The sequence below is a fragment of the Coffea arabica genome, chromosome 11c (genome assembly GCF_036785885.1).
Source record: "Coffea arabica cultivar ET-39 chromosome 11c, Coffea Arabica ET-39 HiFi, whole genome shotgun sequence".
Classification (NCBI taxonomy): domain Eukaryota; kingdom Viridiplantae; phylum Streptophyta; class Magnoliopsida; order Gentianales; family Rubiaceae; genus Coffea; species Coffea arabica.
Window position 1 is genome coordinate 33,820,050 of NC_092330.1, and position 25,774 is coordinate 33,845,823.

General features: G+C 35.3%; 3 protein-coding genes across 3 annotated transcripts; 2 read left to right on the forward strand and 1 right to left on the reverse strand.

Annotated features, from left to right (window-relative positions):
- The first annotated feature begins 855 nt into the window (after nt 1-855).
- LOC113716073 (uncharacterized) lies at nt 856-4,847 on the forward strand. Its single transcript, XM_027240374.1, has 4 exons — nt 856-965; nt 1,022-1,200; nt 2,249-2,386; nt 2,608-4,847. The coding sequence occupies exons 1-4, from the start codon at nt 856-858 to the stop codon at nt 4,845-4,847; spliced, it is 2,667 nt and encodes an 888-aa protein (XP_027096175.1).
- A 976-nt stretch (nt 4,848-5,823) lies between these two features.
- LOC113716074 (uncharacterized) lies at nt 5,824-9,992 on the reverse strand. The gene is made up of 3 exons (XM_027240375.1): nt 9,268-9,992; nt 7,616-9,120; nt 5,824-7,388 (listed from the first exon to the last, which is right to left on the reverse strand). The coding sequence occupies exons 1-3, from the start codon at nt 9,990-9,992 to the stop codon at nt 5,824-5,826; spliced, it is 3,795 nt and encodes a 1,264-aa protein (XP_027096176.1).
- An 11,951-nt stretch (nt 9,993-21,943) lies between these two features.
- On the forward strand, nt 21,944-25,480 carry LOC113716488 (putative receptor-like protein 8). The gene is made up of 2 exons (XM_072071355.1): nt 21,944-22,379; nt 25,153-25,480. Exons 1-2 carry the CDS (start codon nt 21,989-21,991, stop codon nt 25,329-25,331), a joined length of 570 nt encoding a protein of 189 aa, XP_071927456.1. The 5' UTR covers nt 21,944-21,988; the 3' UTR covers nt 25,332-25,480.
- Nucleotides 25,481-25,774: the final 294 nt, after the last annotated feature.

The window sequence follows — 25,774 nt, forward strand, 5'->3', positions numbered from 1 at the left end:
AGATAATGGGATGGAAACGAAAAAAGATAAAAACTATGCACATTTAATCCTATTTAATAGTTCATGCAATGTACGACATTAATTTTTTTTTTTTAAAAAAAGAAGCAAGCTATGCACAGTCTATCCTACTTAACAGCCCCATCAATTTAAAATTCGATCAACAGCCCCTTCAATTTAAAATTCGATAAGAACAGCTATATGGTAATGTAGCATCAATAATTTGAAAGAACTGGCAGGTTTTTTTGCATCATATACTGATGCAACAAAATGACACAATTCATCGCCACAAAAACTTTCAGCTCAATGTAACGAAATCTCTAATATACTAACTTCAACACTGTTTTCAAATCTTGTATTAAAGCAACATGAATATTTCTCTTCTATGGCTGTTCGCAGGGAAAGAAACTTCCACAGCAAAAACTGTAATAATGCTTGAATTAGTGGAACCAGAAGTAATTATTCTTTTAAACAAACACCAAATACCTCCGCGGTGTAAACATCACCCTTTGCCTTCCTTCAGGTGAGCCATCAATGACTGAGAAAAGGAACTTTTGGGCTATGAAATGGTCTGGCTCTGAAATGGGGGCTTTAAAAAATTCTCCATGACATGAACCTTGAAGGTATTTCAATTTCCAATCATTATTCTCAGAAATTCCAATGGGGTCAATGGTTTCAAGACCATAATAGAACACGCTTAGTGCAGCACTGAATTGGCCTTTCTTCATGTCTGAGGATAACCGATTGCAAAATCGAACAAGCATGAACTGTACCCCTCAAAATCATGCTAAATACCTAGCCAGCCCGGCTGCCAGAAGTGGGCGAGTGTCCGGAATCAATGGTACTGTAATACATAAAATGAGCATAATCGTGGTTGCTACGCTCGGGCTAGGTTCCAGCTCCAGCTCCAGCTCTGTAAATGATGATAGAAACACCATCGGGCACTTGGAAGTTTGGTTCACTCCGAGGTTAGTCAGGCTTCCCGGAGGGGGGTCCGTTTTCAATAAAATTATTTAGGCTGCAGACGGCTGAGTGGTAGTGTAGTAGGTATTTCGACCGGCGTAACCACCATAGCTGTAGGAAGAGTAAAGCCCAAAGAACAGAGTTCAGCTCTGCTGTCATTCTTCCCTCACTGTCTTGAGCGCGTCATCCGTCGACATTCAAGTGTCAACTATAGTAGGCGGTTGAGACAACTAAGCACAGGTAGTGGAAGCATCAAGGCACTAAGGGTAGGCTGGGGAATGTACATACCAATACGCTTAGAATGCTAGTACCCTAACCTTAATAACTGGTACACTGGTACTGAATTGCCTGACATACCCCTCAAACTGGTTAGATGAAAATTATCCAAAAGCCACACAACAACTCCTTTTTATATATATATAGGATACTCTCCCTCATTCTTTCTCTCCCATCACACACATATACTCTCTCTTTCTCTCATACACGCTCTCATACCCTCACACACTTTCACACACATCTACACACACTCTCTCTCTCTGTCAAATGCACACGTATTCTCTCTCCCTCTCCTACACGTATTTTCTTGTATAACAAACACTTTTAAACATAATCTCTCCATCAAACACACAAAATATATATTTTACTTCTCTTGAAGATAGACATTTTCACACTAAATTTTGCAAATTGTTTCTCATATGCACATACAAAAAACATTTACTTTTCCTATTAGCATGCAGATTATTAGTATAAAAAATTGATATTTAAAAAGTTAATATAATACAAAAGTAAAACGTAATATTACTATTCAACTATATAATTAAAAACAAAATAAAATATTTTAATTTAGCGCTCGAATTTAGCTGGTTATCAAACATATTTCACTTTATGAAATTTAGTAATTTAGGTTTCAATTAAGTTTTAGTTTTCAGGTTTTAGTTTTTAGTTTTATCAAACGTCCTCTTTGTCTACCATACAACTTTTTACTACCAAATGACAAAGCTGCCCCTGCAGAGTGTGCAGCTCACATGCAATGAATTTCGTCTATTTTAATCGAGCAAATGGATAGAATAGCCCAATTTGATCCTTTTTAGCTGTTCAATGCATCATTGACGTGAAAAAATAGTATAGTGGATTAAATAAGACTTTGAAAATTTCGTTGACCTGTGGCATAATTTACCTTGTTTGAAATATACAAATTCTTATAGAATAGGGGATGGAGATGCAACAATAGTTATGTAATTTTTATATATCCAAAACTATAATACTAACATAAAGTTTTGAACTGCAGAATTGAAGCTGGAGAACTTGAAGGTACTCAATCTTGAATATACAAATTTTAACAAACTCTTCGACATTGAGGCTTTAACTTCTCTCAAAGCCTTATCTTTGAAGGATATTGGTATTGATGATTCCTCCGTCCTTCAAGGTAATAAGATAGGCTGTGAAAGGCTCAGTTGCTTGCATGAAGTTGCTATTTACTTTTCAAATGTTGAGCTAGAACGGATGAAATTTGGAAACCAACATTTCAATTTTTTTGCGTGTAACATATGATTTCATGGTTTCTGAATTGGCTATATATTGACAAGTCATACCTAGCATCAACTATTACTGTATGAAAAGCTTACAATGAACTTGTTTTTTGGACAGGAATTTGCAGTTTGAAGAATCTCGATGAACTTCACCTGAGTGACAATAATTTTTACGGGCCTGTTCCTATGTGCTTCAGAAACTTGACGTCTCTTCGAGTTCTTGATCTCTCCAACAATATTCTCAGCGGAAACATCCCTGTAGCTCTCATTACTTCTCTCGTACACCTTGAGTATCTATCTCTCTCTGGCAACCTTTTTGGAGGTTCTTTTTCTTTCAATTCTTTGGGCAACCATTCAAAGCTTCAGGGGTTCGAACTTGGACCTTTGAACAATGATTCACATGTCGACACTGAGGATCTTGCTCTGCCCCCACCATTTCAGCTAAAGGCTCTCTATTTATCTGGCTGCAACTTGAATAATCAGACTCGAAAAATCCCAAGTTTCCTGCTCTATCAGAAAGAAATGCAAGCTCTTGATCTTTCTTCCAATAAGTTAGTCGGCCAGATTCCTACTTGGCTTCTGCAAAATAATACAAACTTTGAAGTTCTTGTTCTAAAGGATAACTCTTTTACGGGTCCGTTTCTTGTAGATGATTCTCTGGAAATAAATCTAAGTCAATTAGACATCTCAAACAATGACGTCAGTGGTAAGGTTCCTCGAAATATCGGTTTATCTTTCCCATCTCTGTGGTACTTGAATTTGTCAGGAAATTCATTTGAAGCCAATATTCCCCAGTCATTGGGAAACTTGACAAGGGCAATATCAATTGATTTGTCCCACAACAAGTTTTCAGGGGAGGTGCCAGGTCAAATTGGAACTGGATGTTTAGCTCTTAGAATATTGGTATTGTCTTATAATAATTTGCATGGCAATTTTCCTTCTGGGTCCACGAACTTAACAAGCCTAGACTCCCTTCACTTGGATAATAACCATTTTATTGGGAGCATTTCACATGGATTATCTCGTTCTCCAAGTTTATCTTGGCTGGATATTTCAAACAATTCTTTTCAAGGCAAAATTCCAAGTTGGATTGGAAATTTTTCATATTTGAAGGCTCTTGACATGTCAGCCAACTTGCTAGAAGGTAGCTTACCAGATGCTATATGCAAACTTTCAAATCTTGAATTTTTAGACCTCTCCAAAAATCAGTTGATCGGACCTTTACCAGCCTGCTCCGAGCTTACGTCATTGAAGTTCATCCACCTGCATCACAACATGATCTCAGGGCCCATCTCAAACATGCTGTCTGGGAGCTTCAATTTGATGACACTCGATTTGGGTTACAACAAGCTGTCTGGCGGTATACCACGCTATATTGGTAAACTTAAAGAGCTCAGGGTTCTTCTATTGGGGGGAAATGAATTGCTTGGTCATATTCCTTTGCACTTATGTCAGCTGCAGAATGTGACAATTATGGATCTTTCTCAGAATAAGTTTTCTGGGCCACTGCCTACATGCTTCAACAACATTTCTTTTGGCAGAGGGCAGTTCTCCACAGATGCATTTTTTGCCTATGACCAGCCTTTAGGTACTGAATACGCCATAAACCTTCCTTTTTTGGCCAGCGAGATATACTCGAGTGAGTATTTTATAACTTTTTCCGAGCAAGAAAAAGTGATATTCACAACAAAAAGTAGAAGCGAACACTATGCAGGGAATATATTGAATTTCATGTCTGGACTTGATCTGTCATGTAACCAATTGATTGGAGCGATTCCTCCTGAATTTGGTGATCTCAGACATATCCGGGCATTAAATTTATCCCACAACTACTTGCAAGGATCTATTCCCTCAAGACTTTCCATGTTGAACCAAATAGAGAGCTTGGATCTTTCTTACAACAATTTCAGTGGTGAAATACCTTCAGAGTTAACATCCTTGAACTTCATGTCGAAGTTCAATGTGTCATTCAATAACTTGTCTGGCAGGGTACCTGATACAGGGGAGTTTGCAACCTTTGACGACAGCAATTATAGAGGAAATCCAGGTCTCTGTGGACCATTGCTCAAGAGAAGTTGTAACCCCTTTGCTCCACACCCTGAAAATGTTGGTGATCAAGACATCGAAGTTGATGGTGCAATTGACGTGGCAGCATTTGCTTGGAGCTTTTTTGCTTCATATATGGTGATGGTGATTTCATTTGTGGTAATTCTTTGTGTTAGCCCTTATTATAGAAGAGCATGGTCTTTTTATATTGATTATTGGATCCTATCTAGATTCTACGAGTATTACAGGTCTCATTCCTTTGAGAAAAAGCAAACATGGAAAGTGTTCAATTGGAACATGAGAAGGAGATGAATTGGTCCTAGTTACTCTATTGGGATTCTGGAATTTGGAAAAAGGTCCAATGTATTTGCAAGTATTGAAAGAGGAACTATATGAAGTGAAATTCTGATGTCCAATATATTTTGCACTAGAGTTTTTTTTTTCTCATATTTGCGGTTTAATTTTCTTTATTTGCACAATTACTATTTCTTTTCTGAATAGCCATAATTTTTTTGCCCAATTAATGCATGAAGATGAAGATTAGAGCGGCTTTGGATAATTTTTAATTGGTCAAAAGCAAATGAATGATCAAGTTGCGATTTTGCAATACAAATAGCCAAATTGTACAGTCGCTCAACTTTTTGTTTTCCTTTTTCTAGCAGCGTAGGGAGAGGAGAGGGGGATTAAAACTCAAAACCTTTATATTTTGGGATTTCAACCTTAATCACTAGATGATTAATAAAAATGTGGCACAGCAAGGAAATAATTTTTTATTTCTTGATTTATTAGTTTAATTAACTTGTAAAATTTGGAAATATTTCACTAATTATTTTTTTTACAAAAAAAAATTGTATCAATATGAAAATTAGAGCAGTTCAAACTATTTCTAACTTGATAAAATGGGTTAACTCAAATCAAATCTGCGTCCACCCCTAGTTCTTATTATGTAGTAGATACTCCGTGTAACAGAAAAGACAAACGGGAAAGAAGAATGGCGTGGATGAGCACAAAATTCTGATTTTGAAATGAGAAATAAAATATCCTTCAGTCATTGGTGGTTAGACCCAAGTCAACGTCCCAACCAGACTCCGGCAACGTTCAATCACTTTGATTGATTTTGCATATATATATATATATATATATACACTTTAATATGGATTAACTTTTTATATACAAACAGTGTAGTGATATTTTTATATTAACAGTTTTGGATGAATATTACATGTGCATGATTTGAATTTTAATTTTAAATTCATATTATTTTTTTTTCCAAACGATAACAATTGCATTACTTGAAAACAGAAGAACCAAGGTTTGGAGCAAAGGCCCCTACATCCATTTTGGCTATACTACTCAGCCAACTTGGAAAAGACTCCTTCCAAGCAATCTCAGAAACTAATTTTAAGGCAAACTTTGCCAATTGATGGGAAACATTATTCCCTTCTCTTTTGACAAACGAAAACAGGCAAGAACTAAAGTCCTTGCTGAGTGCCATAATATCAAAAAGGACAGCACCTGCTAAATGGTCATTCAACTTTCCGTCTCTAATCTGATCCACAATTCTCTTGCAATCAGTTTGAATAATAATGTTTCTCCACCCATTCTGCTTGGCCAAGACAAGCGCATGCCGAACAGCTCTTGCCTCCTCAACAATTGGAATGCCCCTCCTGTCTTCACACCCAGCCCAAGCTCCTCTTAACTTCCCTTCCATGCATCTAGCCACAACTCCCCAACTGGCCTTTGCACCAATTTGTTTGATAGCTGCATCAGTATTTAAACATATAACATTTTCTGGAGGTGGCTCCCATTTCACAGGTCCTCTTTCAATTCCCCTACCCTTTTCGTCATCCTCCATCTTTACTATGGAAACATTCTGGAATTCTAACCATTCCTGAACAGCCTTATTACTTGTCAAGCCTGGACATCTCCCTTCCCTATTAAATTGAATCAAATTCCTGGACTTCCAAATCTGCCAAAGCACATTAATGGTCAGCTCAATGTGTTCCCTTCCCTCCTTTCTAACCTGTGCTTCCATCAGACTACCCCACCAATGCCAAAAACTATATCTGTATTCATTCAACCCCTCCCAATTAATTGGAGCAAACTTCCAAATCAGTTCCGCATGCTTACAGAAAAAGAACATATGCTCAAGAGTTTCTGTCCTTTCTCCACAGCAACAACACCTATCATCTCCTTGTCCAGTCCTTCTCCTAACTGTTTCATTTACTGGCAAAATTCGCTGCAGGCATTTCCACACAAAGTGTTTCAGCTTATGTTTAACGTTCAAACCCCATAGCAATTTCCACACCCCTGACTTAAATTCATTCCTACTACTACTCCCCTGTTGCTGGCACACCCCCTTTTTTTTCCACTGCAAGTCTTTAGCCACTGCATAGCCAGTCTTCACAGTGTACTCCCCTGAATTAGAAAAACTCCATACTAGCCTGTCCTTACCACCACACTTACTAATTGGAATATCAAGTATTCTTTGACAATCCTCCTTCTCAAAAACTTCTCTAATCATATCCACATTCCAATTCCCATCAGATATCAACTCATGCACTCTTTGTATATGACACGGTTGAGGTTTACATGATCTGATTTTCCCATACTCCTGATCTAACAGCCACTTATCCTCCCAAATATCAATCTGCTTGCCATCCCCAACTCTCAACCTCACCCCTTCTTCCAGCAACTCCCTAGCACTGAGAAAGCTTTTCCAAACCCAAGAATCCCCAGCATTGATATTCACTTCCCAAAAGGAGGATCCTCTAACATACTTCCCCCTAACAATCCTACTGACTAACAGATTTGGCCTTGTCAAAATCCTCCATAATTGCTTTGCAAGCATTGCTGTATTGAATTGCTACAAATCTCTAAAACCCAAACCCCCCTCCCTTTAACCTCAGATAACTTCCCCCACTCCATCCAATGAATTTTCCTAATATCATCCCTAACCCCCCACCAAAATTTTGCCATTTCTTTACAAAAGTCCACACATAAACCTTTTGGCAATTTGCAACAATTCATGGCATAAGCTGGTAAAGCTAAAATCACAGATTTTAAAAGAACTTCCTTACCTGCATTGCTCAACAACCTTTCCTTCCATCCCCCCAATCTTCTAATGACCCTTTCCTTAATGTAGCTGAACACTTGTTTTTTTGGTCTTCCTATAACCAGTGGTAGGCCCAGATATTTGCTCTGCTTAGCTTCCCTCATGCCTCCCAAAGTATCCAAAATTTCTGCCTTTTCCCCTTCCTTTGTGTTCTTACTAAAAAAGACAGAAGACTTTTCAGCATTTATAATTTGTCCAGAAGCCTTCCCATACAGCTCCAACAGCTTCATCACCTTTGCAGCTTCCTCTTTGTTAGCTTTACAGAAAATCAACGTATCATCTGCAAAAAAGAGATGAGACAGTGCTGGGCTATGCTTGGCAATCTTAAGACCAGAAATTTCCTGCCTGACCATAGCACTGCTGAGTAACCTGGATAATCCCTCAGAGACAAGCAAGAAAATATATGGAGATAGAGGATCTCCCTGCCTAATCCCCCTTGTAGGTATTACTATCCCCCTTTTTTCCCCATTCAAGTTAAAAGAGTATACTACAGATGACATACACTTAAAAATCCAGTCCCTCCATTTTTTACAGAAACCCATCTTTTCCATTATTTTAAGCACAAAAAGCCACTCAACTCTATCATAAGCTTTGGACATATCAAGCTTCAAAGCCATAAAAGTATTTGTACCAAACCTTCTGTTATTTAAGCAATGAATAAATTCATGAGCAATAACAACATTATCAATGATTTGTCTTCCTGGGACAAAAGCAGATTGGTTTTGGCTGATACAACAATTGAGAACAGGTTTTAATCTGAGGACCAGAATTTTAGATATAATCCTATAGACAACATTACACAGACTGATTGGTCTAAACTGAGACACCAGAACTGGGGAATCGACCTTAGGAATAAGAGTGATGATAGTTTCATTAATAGCCTTTAATAACTGGCCAGAGTGAAAAAAGCTAGAAATAGCATTGAGCAAGTCAGCTTTAATCACATTCCAATAATGTTGAAAGAAAGCAGAAGTCATACCATCAGGCCCTGGTGCTTTGTTTGGTTGTGGGGAAAAAACAGCATTTCTGACTTCCAATTCTGATACAGGTCTAACCAGCATTTCATTCATTTGGTCTGTGATAACTAGAGGAATATCCCTCAGTGTTGATTCAATCTGCTGAGGATTACTGGAAGTGAACAACTCCTGAAAAAACCCCTGAATCTCAGTTGCAACTTCTTGCTCTGAATCACACCAAGTACCATCACCCTTTTTTAAGCATGAAATATTGTTCCTTCTCCTTCTTTCTGCAACACTTGCATGAAAAAATTTCGTATTTTTATCCCCCTCCTGCAACCATTTAATTCTTGCTTTCTGCCCCCAAAACACCTCCTCTCTCTTATAAGCCTCTTCCAATCTCTTCTTGAGCTCCCTGACCTTTCCAATCCTATTTGCATGCCCATCACTCTGAACCTCTGCAAGTTTCTGCCTCAACTCCCTTATTTCATTCTTAGCATTATTGTTCCTCTGCCTGTTTCAGTTCAAAAGAGCAAACCTACAGCTCTTTATCTTTTGGTGTAACTTGAAACATCTAGAACCATCTTGTTGCCTTCCCCATTCTCTACTAATGAGTTCACCTACCTCTTTATGTTTTAACCAGTTTCTATCAAAAAAGAACCTTCTTTTCCACTTCCTCCCACATGAATCAGTATCTAAAAGCATCATAGCATGATCAGAGGCCTCATTCTGGATATGTAAACATTTGGCCTTCTCAAATTCCCTTCTCCATTGTCTACTACATAGTACTCTGTCCAATCTTTCCTTTATTTCCTTCCCCTCTTCCCAATTGTTTGACCAAGTCCATGGAATTCCTTCAAAGCCAATGTCAATAAGCTGATTTTTGTTTACAAAATCCCTGAACGTATGAAAACTCCTTTCTGGCCTTCTACAGCCCCCCCATTTCTCATCATTAGATAAAATGTCATTCATATCCCCCGCCAATACCCAATTCTGGCCCCATAAGCTTTTCCTACCCTCTATAACCTTCCACTGCTTTTCCCTAATCTGGTCCTCACTACTAGCATAAACACATATCAGCCACCATCTATCCCTAGCCCCAGTCCTTTCTATTAGCAATTCAATAGTAAAATCAGTATATAATACCTTACAGATTTGCAACTCATTCCTCCACAAAACTGCTAGTCCACCAGCCCTCCCAATTGGATCAACCACAAACAACCTATCATACCTTAACTGTAGTCGTACTTTATTCATAACATCCTTCCTGTTTTTTGTTTCAGACAAGAAAATCAACTCTGGGGAGTGGAGTTTGACACTCTCCTTAAGCTGGGGAACTGTCAAGGGGCTCCCAACACCTCGACAGTTCCACACCAGAGCTCTCATTGGCCTTTGGGAGCCCCATTAAGGTAGGACTCCACCACCTCAGTAGATAATTCCATCCCTACTCCAGTATCTTCTATCTTATATTTTTTGTTGCATTCATTCTCTTTACCCATTGCCCCACATAACTTTCTTTTGCCCCCCTCATTATCCACTTCCATTACCTCATTTTTGTTTCTCAGAATTGCTCGATTGCCCACCTCACGAACTAGTCTCTTCCATCCTTTATTTCCCTTGTTCTTACCAGCTCCCCTCCCTAAGCAAGTAGTTTGATCCAGTTTTTTATCTTCAGGAACTGACCCCTTCCCCTTACTCTCACACACCTTGTTGTCTATAATTGATCCATCAATCCACATAGAGTCATCCAAACCTTTGTCATTCACAACCTTCCTCTGACACTCATTCTGTATCTTACCTGTAATTCCTATGCTTGATTCTAGATTAACATTGCTGCTTCCCCCCAGATCATTCCCCTCCTTATTACAAACAACATTCAGAGGAGTCTCCCTCTTAGCACCTTCCATAAAAGTCCCTTTTTTCCTGTCCTGAACCTCCTCCTTCGCAATCTCCTGAACAGATGTATCTACACTAACCTCTACCAACTTCCAAGGAAGTAGGAATTGGTCCTTTTCCTTTTCTCCCCACCCCCTGTTTAGAGAAACATCCTCACCCCCATCCCCTTCCGGAGTACATGGAACATCCTGTCTTTTGTTTGGATTTCTTGCAGTACTGGCCTTTAACCAAGCACCATACTGAGCTTCCTTACCACTATTAACAACCTTCAAACTGCAATTTCTCTCACTATGCCCCATTATCCCACAGCAATAGCAAAACTCAGGACATTTCTCATATCTAAATTCAATCCATCTCGCACTTCCCTCCCACTTCACTGTAGTACCCCTCAGAAGAGGCCTTGATAAATCCATCTCCACCAGGATTTTTAAATGTTTCCCCTCCTTACCACCTCCATTTGGAATTATAACTTCCTTAACAGAGCTAAAGACCCCTCCAATCTTCCTTCCAATTTCCTTCGTAATCCAGTGGATAGGTAAATTCCATAACTGGATCCAAATCCAAGTCTTATTAAAGGCTTCATCCCTACGTTCTAATCCCTCTTCCCATGGTAGCACCACTAAAGGCAAATTATCATATATCCACGGTCTTCCCCGCATCACTCGCTCCATGTCCTGTCTATTAATGAAGATAAACTGAAACAGATTTACCCCAATCTCCACTACTTTTAACTTCCTCGCAAAAGGCCACATATTATTCGCAAAACTCTTAATACCTGAAATATTTGCATATTTCTCCCCTATCACTTTACCAATAATACTCAACTTACATTCAGCCACTCCATGAACCACATCCGATCCATCCAATTCAACACCGTCAACCTCAGCTTCAGTCAGAACAAATTTCCTCAGCACTTCTTCTAGTTCCTCAGTCATTTTGATCAAACCAAAGCTATTCCCCAGTCACCACAGACACAAAGAAATTCAAACACCAGTAGCCTGTCCAAAAAACAGAAACCAGAAACACTATGACAGAAAAATTCAGGATCGAAGCTAAACCAAATGAAAAAGACAAAACGAAACCAATAAACTAGAATATATGAACGGAAAATGGAACCACACACAGATCTGTAACAGATGAAAGAGCCTGGGCTAAGATTGTAAAAAAAAAAACTCAGAGAAAACACAAAAACCACTGCGACTGAAAAGAAAAACAATAAGCACAAAACAGAGAAACGACGACAACTGAAAAAGAAGAACCAAAACTTAGAACGAAAGACGATCGAAGCTTAGCTCAATAACTTCTACCGCCAACGATCGGGACTCCAACCAGATTTCACACAGTGGACTCCAAACCAGGAAGATAACATCATCATGATACCGCATTATTACTCCATTGAATTCACCATCGAAAATCAGGCAGAGGATCTGAAATTTGTTTTGTTTTCTGCTTTTGGTTTTTTTTTTTTTTTTTTGAAAAAAAGTACGGGAAATTTGAAACTTTGAAAAAACCTAGTAACACCTACTAAAGGTGAAAAAGGCTCCCCACTTTGAGAGAGAAAAAAACCCACCTACAAGAGGGACAGTTCCCATCACATCACAAAAAGTGTTACTTAAATTCATATTATTTGATATGATCTAAATTTGTTAGTATAAAAAAAATATTATACATAGACAATGCAAAGAAAAATTATCCCTATAATATAGTGGGTTGACATCACAAGCGTTGGTGCAATTATGGGCAATTGCGAGAGAGATTAGTTAGTCAAGTAAGACTTATTCAACCATTAAACTTTACTATAATTCTATACACTTGGGGGTGCTTGTGCATTGTGCGGGTGTTTGATGCCTATAGTTAGAGAGAATTTTTATTAGACAAATAATAGTACATTATCGAAAGAAATAGTCATCAAATATGATAAAACTAATAATAGTACATTCTAATTGCAGCACACATTTGTACATTTTGTTTTATCAATACTTTTACAATTTTACCATTCCCAAAAGACCCTTACAAACGTCAGTTGAAAATCGCCCAAAAGCAAACATAAATTATTTTAGACAAAGAAATATCCTTCAATGGCTAGTTATAGCAACGTGTTAATCGCACAATGTGTTAATATGTCTTTGTGTTAATTATACAACAAAAACTACACTTCAATTAAACATATCTAAAACACCATTTCAGTAATTATACCAACACATAAGCTTATATGAGTTGTACTCCATGCAAAAATGTTTGCAAAATAATTTCATGTTTCAAAAGTATCCAAATGTCTCCATAAATCAAAGTTTTAAATGTACCAAAGTGAAGGCATTTTGGTAAATATACCTAAACACATGTTGCCCTCAGTTGTACCAAAAGTTTGAAAAAAAAAACTTTACAACATTCCACATTTTCAAAGAACCCCCCTTTCATCATAACTATTCTTATATAGTATAAGAATATAAGTCCATGACTATGACTACTATAAAAACACATGATTATGTGTTTTATCATAAGTGATGGGCTATTCTCTGTCTGCCGTATCTCTTCTAAGTCTGGTAGTCCATGAGAAAGAAATGGATATTTAAAAATCACCGCACCATTTTACTTCTATTAATTTTTCAAATGAAGAAAATTCTTAAAGTAGTTTCTCACATCTCATCCTTTTTCAATCTCACACCTTGAAAAGGATACAATTTATACCCTCATATTCTTTTCAGTCCCAAAACCCATCTCAGGTTGCGTTTTGGTTTTGTGCAGTGACGGAGCCAGGATTTTTTCCTTAGGGGGACCAAAATTTTTTCGCACAAAATTACCTTAATATGTTATGTTTAAAATAATTTTCATTTATTTAAATATATGATATCTTAAAATATCAAATATTAATTTTAATTATAAAGGTATGTCTATTTCATAAATATGTAACATAGTCATAACTAAAATTAAGACAAGAAATAACCTTTGATTAAATATCTTATAATATCACAAACCACCTAAGTTGCACATTATGAGAAGATGCTCCAATATGTCACTTGTGGAAAAACAAATATATAACTATGCAATATAAATATAACTATTTTCAATTAAAAAAAGATAAAAGTTATGTTAGCATACCTTGAAATTTCATCCTCTTTTATTAAAAATAAATTGAGATTTACGTTCTTTTATAGAACTAAATTCATGTATAACTGAATCAATGTTAAATTTTTGAACAACTTCCTTTTTTTATGTACATTGTTAGGCAATCATTCAAGAAATTATCTTTTATCTTGTTTTGGAGTTTTGTTTTGATTATCTTCATAATTGAAAATGTTCATTCTATAGACTATAGAACGGAGCCAGGATTTTTTCCTTTGGGGGGATATGTTATATTCAAAATAATTTTCATCTATTTAAATATATGACATCTTAATACATCAAATATTAATTTTAATTATAAAGGTATGTCTATTTCATAAATATGCAGCATAGTCATAACAAAAATTAGGATAAGAAATAATCTTTGATTAAATATCTTATAAGATCACAAACTACCCAAATTGTACATTATGAGAAAATGCTCCAATATGTCACTTGTGTAAAAACAAAAATATAACTATGCAATATGAATATAACTATTTTCAATTAATAAAAGATAAAAGTTTTGTTAGCATACCTTGAATTTCAACCTCTTTTTTTAAAAGTAAACTGAGCTTTACGTTCTTTCATAGAACTAAATTCATTTATAATTGAATCAATACTAAATTTTTGAACAACTTCCTTTTTTTATATACATTGTTAGATAATCATTCAAGAAATTATCTTTTATCTTGTTTTGGATCTTTGTTTTGATTATATTTATAATTGAAAATGTCCGTTCTATAGTTGCAGTTGATATAGGAAGAGTGAGAACAAATATAATCAATCTGTCGACAACAGGATAGATCACTCAATTTCTTATCTTCACAAAAGCTTCAAGTAATTATTTGTATATTTGTATATGGGTCAATAAGAGTATAGATCACTAATTTTAAATTTTTTTATCAATTAGGCTAAGTTGTATATTTGTATATGGGCCAATAAAGTAATTATTTTTGTTTTAGCTCATTGATAATTATGAATTGAGTCTTTTATTGTAATATATCAAATTGGGCCAATTTACTATGAATTATCAAATTATATGTTTAATTTTTTGAATGTTAAATAATTAGCACAATAAAAAAATAAATAACTTTTTTTGAAGAAAAAATTAAATCAAAGTTGGCTAATTCATATACACACACAGATATATATATATATATATATATATAAACTCTCATAATATAAACTAAAATTGTAAAAAATTAGGGGGATCAACTTTGTCTTATAGATATATTTACATATTATGAATTAAAATTTTCAAAACTTAGGGGGGGCCATGGCCCCCCTCTGCCGCCCTTGGCTCCATCATTGGTTTTGTGTACCCATTCTAATTTAGGGGCTCAAAATGGCATCACAACTCAGTTGGTGCCCAAAAGAAATGGCAGAAAATTCTAGGAACATGTCCACTAGAAATCATGCAAGCAAAACTCTTAATGAAACCAAGAAAGAAGTAAAATCACATTGGTTAAGTTGATAGATGAATATAATCAATCAAATACTGCTAAGGAGCTACCCAAAGGAAAAAGTTTACTCAGCAATGACCACCTCATTCAGCACCGAAGTCGCCTGGCCAGAACATCCGCCTCGGTTAAACACTCAATCTTTCTTTGCTGCCTCATGACCATACCATTTTTTTTTCTAGAATTATACTGAAATTCAACCCATAATATAGCCTGACGAAAATGAACCACCCGAATCTTGAAATAATTTTTTTTTAATTTGACTTACTAATAGGCTTCCCATAAATTGCCCTGAAGAAAATCATTATTTCTAGTCTTGAAACTAACACATTAAGTCCTTGAGTTTGAGCTTTTAAGTGAGACTGGTTGATGTATTAAGAAATTTTGTTTCGACAAGTTGGACACTTTCCATTTTTTGATAAAAATTTTTCTTCCAAACTGAGCCTGATATTGGCAGTGGCTTAGCTCAGCTCAAGCTTTGAGCAACTTGATAAAAGGCTGGAACCGAGTTTGGGCCAAAGTTATTTCACTTGAAAGCTCATTGAACTCAATAAAAAAGTATACAGTCGAGATCAATTAGAGAACATGAGTCGAACCATAGGTGCTCAATTGATTTTCAGTTTAAGTTGGAGTTAAAAATTTAAGTCGAGGTTGACTTGATTATGGGTGCGTTTGATAAAAGTGAAGTTTGAAATTTGAAATTTGAATCAATTAACTTATTAAATTGTTAAATATTAAATCTAATACATTTGAGTACATATTACATTCAGTGATAAATAACTGACTTATTATTTAATTTTGGGAACAAGTTTTGTCTAGAAAATTTAGTGCAATTTAATTAATTTAGATGTTCAATTTTGAATTATCAAACGGTCTAAATATATTAAGATTTAAATCCATTAAATTTAAGTATTGAATTGGATTATCAAACAGAGCATAAATCTAAACTTGACTTGCTGATTTGCAACTTTAAATGTGAATTGACTTGTGCGGTCCTCTCCACTCCAAAAATTGTTGAATGTCATCTTAATGGTCTGACAGACAATATTATGACCTAATACTAACTTCCAAAAGAAATTGGAAGTACTTGTACATGCAACCTCAAAGGTAAATAAATGCTATTCTCTCTTTTTTTTTTTTAATGTTATAGTGATTACAAATTTCTTATGGCATTTGGAGTATTTTGAAAGTAATTGTTCACATATAATTTCACAACAATGTGCATGATGAAAGGTAGATGAGAAAATGATTCTCTTGGCCATTAACCGGTTATGATATTTAAACATTTATATGGTATTGAATTTTGCTACATGAATCCGTTGATCAATTTGCTAAATTTAGTATGTTTACATCCTAATTGTTTGAAATGATCATACTATTAGTTTGTGCTTTTTACCTATTCAATGTATTGATTTCCTTCGTTTTTTTTCATTGGAATTCTTGTAATATTTCCAATTATTTAATCACACTTTCTTTTTTTTAAAAGTTTTTTTTTGTGCCTTCATTGCTTAAAGTCTCTAAGTGTATAAAACGTCCAACATAAAATTTAATTGCTTTTAAAAATCCTTAGAGATTCATAACTTCATGGTCGATAGTGTCAAATTATTCATTTATACACAATGAGTAATCGACGAAGTCACAATAGCATGTCTTCAAAATAAAAGGTTTCAAAGCTTGAAATAATCTTCAATGGAAAGTCACCCACCATTTTTTTTTTTTTTTGGTGAGAAGAAGATTATTTTGGCAAAAAGCTCTCCGAACAAATTGGGTGATTTCCATATTGGAATGAATCATTATTTTCCCGACTTAATAAACTGGTCTAATGCTTGACTCGAGCTCAAGCAACAAAATTAAATACTTAAGCCAATCTTGAGTCCAAAGACATTTGACTTAATGGTTGGTCAAGCCCAACAACATATGTAACATTTGTTCATGACCTACTCTTTTAGACATCAAAGCTTCCTTAAAGACGCTAAATGCTCATCTTCGCCATCCTTCATGGACTGGAGAGAAAACAGTGGCTGTTGCGCATGGGAACGGGTGAGCGTAGTGATATTACAGGGAGAGTCCAGAGTTGTTGAGTTCCAACTTTAATCTGATACTTGATTATGATGAACCCAGAATCGTCAAAGCTGGTATTTTGATATCAGTAAGTCTTATATACACTGATAGTATCTATATTATTATGATTGAATATATTATACATGCATAAAATTTAGATTTTAAATTTAAATTTTGAACATATGTCATGTATTTAACGATGATAGTGTATACACTGATGGTGTATATAAGATTAATCCTTTTGATATTAGCAGTTTTTCAACTTTGAAGGACCGGCGAGTCTTGACTTGAGTGAGAGTAGCTTCCAAATTAAGCAAAGTGTAAGGTAAAATGCATGCGCTATCATCTTTCTTCAATTCATTTGTTTCCTTGCAATTTGCGTTCCAAACTTCATTCTTAGCTCTCTCTCTCTCCCTCCTTCTAGTGGAGGTTCTTTTAATTTTCTTACTTCTTCCTCCATCTACAGCTTGAATGTAGAGATCCTTAGATCTACTCCCTTAGCATGACTGTTTTACTGGAATCTAGGATCCAACCATCAACTTGTTTCACTTTGATGGTCTTATTGACTAAAATCTTGATGAATATCTTAGAAGATGATAAACTAATCGTTTCCTTAAACGGCACCAAACTGTTAATGTAAAAATATGACTCAACTATCAAGACTGTGTTGTAACGTCCAGAGTGACCCGTAAAAGATGGACTGGGCTTTATCTCCTGGGAAGCTACGAAGCTTAATTTGGTCGTTATCTCGAGGCCTTAATGGGCCTTGAGGGTTTGCTGAAACGGAGCTGTATTTCTCTTGGGCTCTGATCTTGATTTCTAATTACAGCCAATAAGAATTCATTTTGGGGCAAGATATTACATTGGACTGGAGCCTTACCTTCTGCAGGTAAGTCAATGAGTGAATATTTTTTTTAATGTAAGAAGATTTGAAATTAGGGAATCAAACGAGTTGAGTTAAATCGAATTTTGATATAATTGAATCGAGTAGAGTTTCGATTTAATTTTATTAAACTCGAGCTCGACGAGCTCTCAATTTAAACTTCGAGTTTGAACTCGACTCAAATTTGAGTTTAGTCGAACATAAATTTGAGCTTGAAAAAAAAAAAATAATTATTTTATTTTAAAATAAATGAATAAAATAATAAATTTTCTTCACAAAGAGTAATATTAGGAAATTTTATATAATTTTACTATTAAAATGAATATCAATATATAAAATTGAACAGACTCATGAGCTAACGAACTAAATATCTTTGAGTTTAAATTCGAGTTCAAATTCGACTTAATCAGTTCGAACTCAACTCGAATTCAATGCTAATCAAATTCAAATCGAGTTTTGACTCGTCCAACTGCTTGTGATTAGCTCAGACTCGTGTGCAGTCTTATATGCATGTTTGCACAACATATCCATCAATCCATTCTGACCAAGATTTCATTACATATAGCTATGAAAAACAGTTGTCTCGAAGAAGCCATTTCACTGATGCTTTGAAACATCAACTAGGCAAGGCAGCGTCCAGACAGAAAATAGCGTCTAATGACAACGATGGAAACAAGCAGTTCTCTTAGCTTTCTTCCTATTTCAAGCCTCCTCTCAGCCAACTTACAATTGTCTTTTAACTGTCACGAAACTCGAATTGATTAACACTATACTCTAGTATCCACTTTTTTTTTAGCATTAAAACAACTTACAATAGACAATGCTTTATTATTCATCCCCAGTTCAAATAGGCGATCACATCCAGGCATTCATGTTATATATAAAGATCAGGAGCTTTCTTCAATCATCCAGAATCAAACAACAATAAAAATTGGATAGCCAAAAACTTGAAAAAAAAACCAAAAATTAGACCCTTTTTCACCAGCATCTCATTCCTTCTACACAAATCGAAACTGAATCCAATGGTCTTGGAGAATCCCAAATTGTCTTTGAGCAACAATATCCCAAATATAAACTCAGAAATTGGAATTTTCATATTACGGTGTATTAAACAACTAATATTTTTTTGTTATAAGTACATACCAACGGATTAAAGTATTTCCAAAAAGGAAGAAATTCCAAACAATAATAGAGCTATCAGAAAAAAGGTTATTCACAGTTAAATATATCTCATCTTTAAAACAAAAAAAAAAAAATCTGCCTAAGTTTTCGTCTCATCATGATTTATCGAATTAATGATTGTGTTCCCTCTTTTCTTGGCACTAAATTAGTGCTAAATTAAGGAGTCATCCTCTGCAGGCCAGATTTACTCCACAAGAAATTTCTTATCAAAAACAGGAAACCGCAAAAATACTTAATTCACTCTTCCAAAGTAAAGGGGAAGGAAGGCAAACATCTTTGTCCAGTTCATTTGTATTTCCCTCGTATTTTGCACTACAATTTGGACGGTCTAGCACTAAATCAAGGAGTCATTTTTTGTAGGCCAGATTGACTCAACAAGAAATTTCTTATCAAACAACAATAAATTCACTCGAAATTATTGATGCAACATAAGGACTTTGAATAAATATGATGTAGAAACCTCTATAGCTGCTTCTCTATGCACCAAAAATTGTACCAAAAAAAAAAAGAAATTACCGGTGCAACCAAAATCCTGGTTCTAAAATGGGCAGATAGGAAAAGAGATTAGCAAACAAAAGCACTTTGCATATATACAGGTTGAATCTTCTCCCTGTCTTGGAGAATGGAGATTAGCAAACATTTATGCCCCCACTGCATATATACCACCTTTAATCTTTTAATCAGCACCTTAGAATATAACACTCTGAGTAATATATTGAACAAGTAGTAGGACAAAAAATATCCTTCACACTTGCAGGATTTAAGGCCAAAGTAATTTCTTCCAAAGTAATATCCTTCATACTCTGGACTTGGAGTCACAATTTCTTCCAAAGTAAAGTGTAAGGTACGCTACTATGCTACCATCTTTCTTTTAATTCCTGGTCCCCATAGTCTGCATTCCAATTTTGATGACTTTGCACTTCATTTCAATTTCCACAGCCCAAATTGACTGAAATAGAGCTTTAAAGCTGTACTTGGGTATCGATCAAAGGATCAAATCTTTTAGCCTGCATTCTAATATCCACACTTATCTAAAAATATTTAGTCATCCAGTGCGTAGGCACCCGTCTGGACCATTGTGATTCACCGGGTTCTCCTCGACCTCTTTAGGTCGCTCTCCCCATCGTGTAGAGTAGGAGTAATTATAATATAGAATTTATCATGTTGACAAATAAAAAAAAAATTGACCAAAATAGAAATTTCTTATAAAAAAAAAACACGAAAAACAGCAACAACTATAAATGCACTCAAAATAATAACGCAATATAAGGACCATGATAATAAATGAGTTAATCCGTGGCGTTGCTTTCATGAATGTGGAAAAACCTCTATAGCTAATTCTGGATTTTGTTGGCACATTTCCAACCATGAACATGGGAGTATCATTGGTCAAGTTGTAACTTGTAAGACCCCCAAACGATGAATTAGTCAAATAAGACTTTTTTTAAGCCAAATAAGACTTATTCAACCAGTTTTAGGTTTATTTAGATACTATGTTATTTCAAATAATATTTCGCTTGCATCATAAATATATTTTTCAACTCACTTTTTTATATTTCGAATCATCTTTTTATTTCACACACATCACATCACAAAAAGTACTACAGTAATTATTTCAAATAACACTCTATCCAAACAAAATGTTTTTCTTTTTTTTTGGTAAAAACTAGTGAATTATGTAATATTTCTGTGGGACATAGCATTTGCTACATCACTGATTGTGACTCTAAAGAAAAATCGACGAAATGTCATATTTTATCACAAGGGGTGGATAATTCTATGTCTCCAATATCTCTTCTAAGTTTAGTCCGTGAGAAAGTAATGGATTATTCTCGGTCATTTTGCTTATGTTAATTTTTCAATTGGAACAATTACGTGTTTTTTATTAATCTCCTATTTTCGCAACGATACAATTGGAGTGTCTTCCATTCAAAATAAACTTTCTTTTATCCCAAAATCCATCTCGCGTCACATTTTTGCGTCATTTGCATGCTAATTTCAAAGGACAACAAAGGCATCACATTTCATTCCTGCTGAAATTTCAGCATAAAATTCTAGTCAATAAAATATAATAGAAGAATCCCTTAATGAATCAAAATCATGCACATTAACTTGATAGATGAAAACAATGAGTCAAATACTAGGAAGCAGCCACCAAGAAAACACAGGTGCACTTACCAGTAATCGCCTCATTCAGTTTAGCTAGCCAAAACATTTGCCTGACCAATACGAGTAGTCATATTTCCTTTAAGTGTACTGAAATTCGACTGAATATTTTTAATCATTAAACAGAATGTTCTAATTTTTTTTAATCATTAAAATTATCAAATTTGGTATTTGATAATTTATTTGTTTTCGTGCCATGGACCAGTCTTGAAACATACTTTAAGTTCGAGCTATTACAGCCACCGATTTGAACATTTAAGTCAGACTCACTGGACTATTCTTTTAAAAATTTTTTCTATCGATGACAATTGAGAGAGGCTTGTGGGTTCCCGTTGGTTAGGCTTCCTTTCCCCTAAATTAGGCTAAAATAGATTATACAAATACTATCGTTACGATTAAAAAAAAATGTCAATGTCTACTCCACTAAAGCGGGCCAAATTAAGTTCCACTGACCAGGCTTTTTTTGCAACTTTAAAGACTTTTTTTTTTTTGGAGCATGCAACTTTAAAGACTTAAACCTGAGTTGACTCGTTGAGGATACGCAACTAGAAGGAATACAGGATTATAAATTATCCTGCCTTCCATTTTCAGTACAACACTTTCCATCACTAATTCTCCATACTGAAATCATGCGCGGTCATTCCATTCTGATTGCCTCATGGGCTCTTGCTGTATCAATAATACTCAATGGAAGGCAACTTTGCTCAGGTTGCTTTTCAGAAGAAAAACATGCTCTCTTGGACTTCAAAGCTTCCTTAAATGTGACTACAAATGCTCATCTTATCCTTTCTTCGTGGACTGGAAAAGAAGGTGATGGAGCAAATGATGATTGCTGCACCTGGGAACGGGTCAAGTGTAGTAATATTACTGGGAGAATTGTTGAACTCCACCTTAGTTATTTGCCAGAGAATATCTATGAGGATTGGACCGATTGGTATGTAAACATTAGCACTTTCATACCTCTGAAGGACCTGCGAGCTCTAGACCTGAGTGGTAATGACTTCAATAGTGAAGTGACAGGTAATATCTTTTTCTCAAATCGTTGGTTTTCTTTAGTGTTGTAGTCGTTTATATTGTATAATTTGAAGTTTCTTGTTCTTGGTATCTACTATATTGATATTCTCACCATCTCATGAAAGAGTTATCGCACAATATTTAAGAAGATTTTTTTGAAGGTTGATATATTTAAACTTGACGTGGTACAAATGTTAGATATAGTAAGTGTAGTTAGTGATGTATTGCTTGAGAATCCCATATTGATTGCAAAGCTACAAGAAAATGAAAATTCATACATCTTAGTTCGTACCAATCCAATCCAATTGGAGGGATCTTTATGCTCCTAATGATTAGATTGACTTTGTTAATCTTGGAGGAAAATTATTTTACCCGACAGCAACATACTTTTTGCATAATTTCCTGGATTATTTGCATCAAAACCTACTTTTTACATTATGTTGTTATATAAATTTTTCCAACAACACAAGGAGGCAAACTTTTTGAGTTTTGAGATGTTAGTGTGAACAATGAATGGTTTGGCTCGACGAGTGATTAAAGGGTTTAGTTCTTTGTATTAGTCAAAGTTGGTCAACCATAGAATACCAAGGGTTTAGTTCTTAAACTTTTTTCATCGTTAATTCATTCTTTGAATCACCTCTCAACCAATCATCCCATTCTTCATCACCGCAAGAAAATCCTTTAATTTTCCCCAACAATAATTGAATCTTGGCCTAAACCACATACACCATGTTGAATCTTTTCCTTCTTTGTACTTTGTAATTTACTAATTTTCCAGAGTAAAATATAAAATTTAATCTTGTATATGTTTTGATTTTGCTAAGCTTATATCGAATGATTGGCCATTTAGAACCTTGATTACACAGGCAAGTAATTCAGCTTCCTTCATCATCTTTTCCTTTTTCGTTCTAGCCTTACTTTTGGTGTTCTTGTCCGCAGTTTGAGGCAAGTTTTTCATATTTCTTCATCTTTTTTTCTCAGCCTTATTTCTTTTAATTTCTCATGTATTATAATTGTAGAAGACTCAAAACTGACTATAGTTTAATAAAGCAGGAAACTATTTTGCATTAAATTTTAGCTGTGAGTTAGTCATTTGCACCCCTTCAAAACAACAAGAATTAATATATCATAAATTGAAAGAAGTCAAGAAAAAATAGCAATTAAAAAAATAGATCATACAGTCATAAAACATCAACCTATCGTGATGGATTAGGAGCAATAATTAAGGAATGTATACACGAGTAAATTGATGTCTCTAAGAAAAAAACAGGCAATTTATGTGGAAAAAAGTGAATGGATCAAGAGAAGAGACTAAGATATTGCATTACAAAGTATACTTTTTATTTTTTGAATTTGAATTACTCTCGCTTCTTACCATCATTTTCTTTTAGTCAATTAGCAACCAAGTTTTTTGATAGTGTGTCTTATTTATTTATCAAATAGTTTTCTATTCAATGGGTGACCGGTTACAAATTTGTTTTCAATTTCGTTTTTGTTTTCAAAGTTAAACCACAACTGGTTTTCGGTGAGAGTCGTTTTCACAGTCTCTAATCGGACCGAAAGAACCCGTCATGGCTCGAACCTTAGTGGTTTTGCACATTTTTTCTTAGATGAAGTGATTTTTTTTTTTTTTTTGGGCTATACATTTGATATTACTATTTATAAGGTTTCAAATCTTTATTGAACTGAAGATAAGGGGTGGAAGGTAGATTTTTTAGAATATTGTTTGAAATAATTCCTTTAATATTTTTTGTGTTGTAATACATGTGAGATAAAAAAAATAAAAAATATGTTCAAAGATATATATAATTATGATACAAACAAATAAGTTTTGGACTAATAGATGCTCTCTCTTTAGTGCTTTGGGAGAATGCAAAGTGATAGTTTAGTAGAAGCCTGCACATCCAATCATTGAAGGTTTACACTCGGCCCATTCCAAGACTGGGATTCAGTGTAGCAGGTGCTGACCCAGTTCATAGTAAGCTGCGGGTTTGGGAGCGTGGAGTAACGGGCTAAAGGGCCCAAGTGCCCCTAGAACCCTCGCCTCCTCTATTCAGTCACTTCAATGGCCCGTTTGGTTACAAGCCCACGTGACTTTAGTAATTAATTAATAAATCTAGTCCTTCTTAGAGGAAGACGATGTGGGATATGGCTTGGAAACTAAAAGTGAACCTGACCGTGAAACTGGCGAAATAATTACGAGCAGAAAAGTGCATCAAGAACGAGGAGAAGAAGAACACCAGCAGAGGGCTTCAGTCGCTTCAATGGCTGGCGCGTCTCATCTGATTACTACTCCTCCTCGAGGAGGCTTCAGCTTTCTCACTTTTTCTTCTCAACCTCACAATCTCCCGCATTTTCACATCCCCAATTCTTGCGCTTTCTTCACCACCAGCTCAGCAGCAAATCAAGAATCGACTTTTATGGCCCCAGAAAAGTTGGGAAGACCACTAAGGTTCGAGCCATGGCGGCTTCTTTCGGGTCCCGATTAGAGGAGACTGTGAAAAGCAAACATTTATATCTTTGCCGACGTGGAAAGTATAAAAGTGAGAAAAATTTTAAATCTTACATCATTTTATTTAGAGTCAAATATCGAAAACCTCTTTTGGTAGAAGGAATAGATCAGCTCCCTTTGGAAACTAACAGTTTCACTATAATCCAAAACCCAGTTGTGGTTAAATTGTATGTTTTCAAATTACGAGGAAATGTGTATATTGGATTAGCCAAAGGGGTTTCTTTGGTATTCAGTCCGTTTATTAGAATCTGACTCGTGCTTTTGCAGGCTGCAGGAATTGGGCTAAGTTGCAAAATCTCGAATCTTTGTACCTCGATGATAACAACTTCAACAACAGTATAATTCCATGTATAACTGCAATTACTGAACTTAAAAGGCTGTCTCTCCGTTATTTGGGTTTAGAGGGATCGTTTCCTATAGAAGGTATATTCACTTGCTATCTATAATTCTTATATGAGACTTTCTTTAACCTTTTTACACAATTTTCTTTGACTTTGCGTCTGTTCTATTTTTTGCTTTTCTACTTCATTTGTTTTGGGTCCTGTTCAGCACATAAAAATTAATGAATATCTAAACTTGGAATGATTCAGCAATATTTATATGTAATCTATTTCAATTAATAGCTCCTAAATGTGAACTTTATTGGGTTGGGTTGGGTAAATTGGGTGTTGGGTTAATTTTGGATTGAGTAATAAAAACCCATACATATTTTGGACGGGTTTGGGTAATTAAGTTGGGTACCCATTACCCAACTTAAAAAACAAATAAACCTCCACCACCACCAGCTTCGCACCTGTATGTTAGGGGTAGTAAATGGATTCACCTGTATGTTGTCTATTGGAGTAACTCCTGGATAGATTGTCAGTGTTGTGAAAACTTTGCTTTAGCA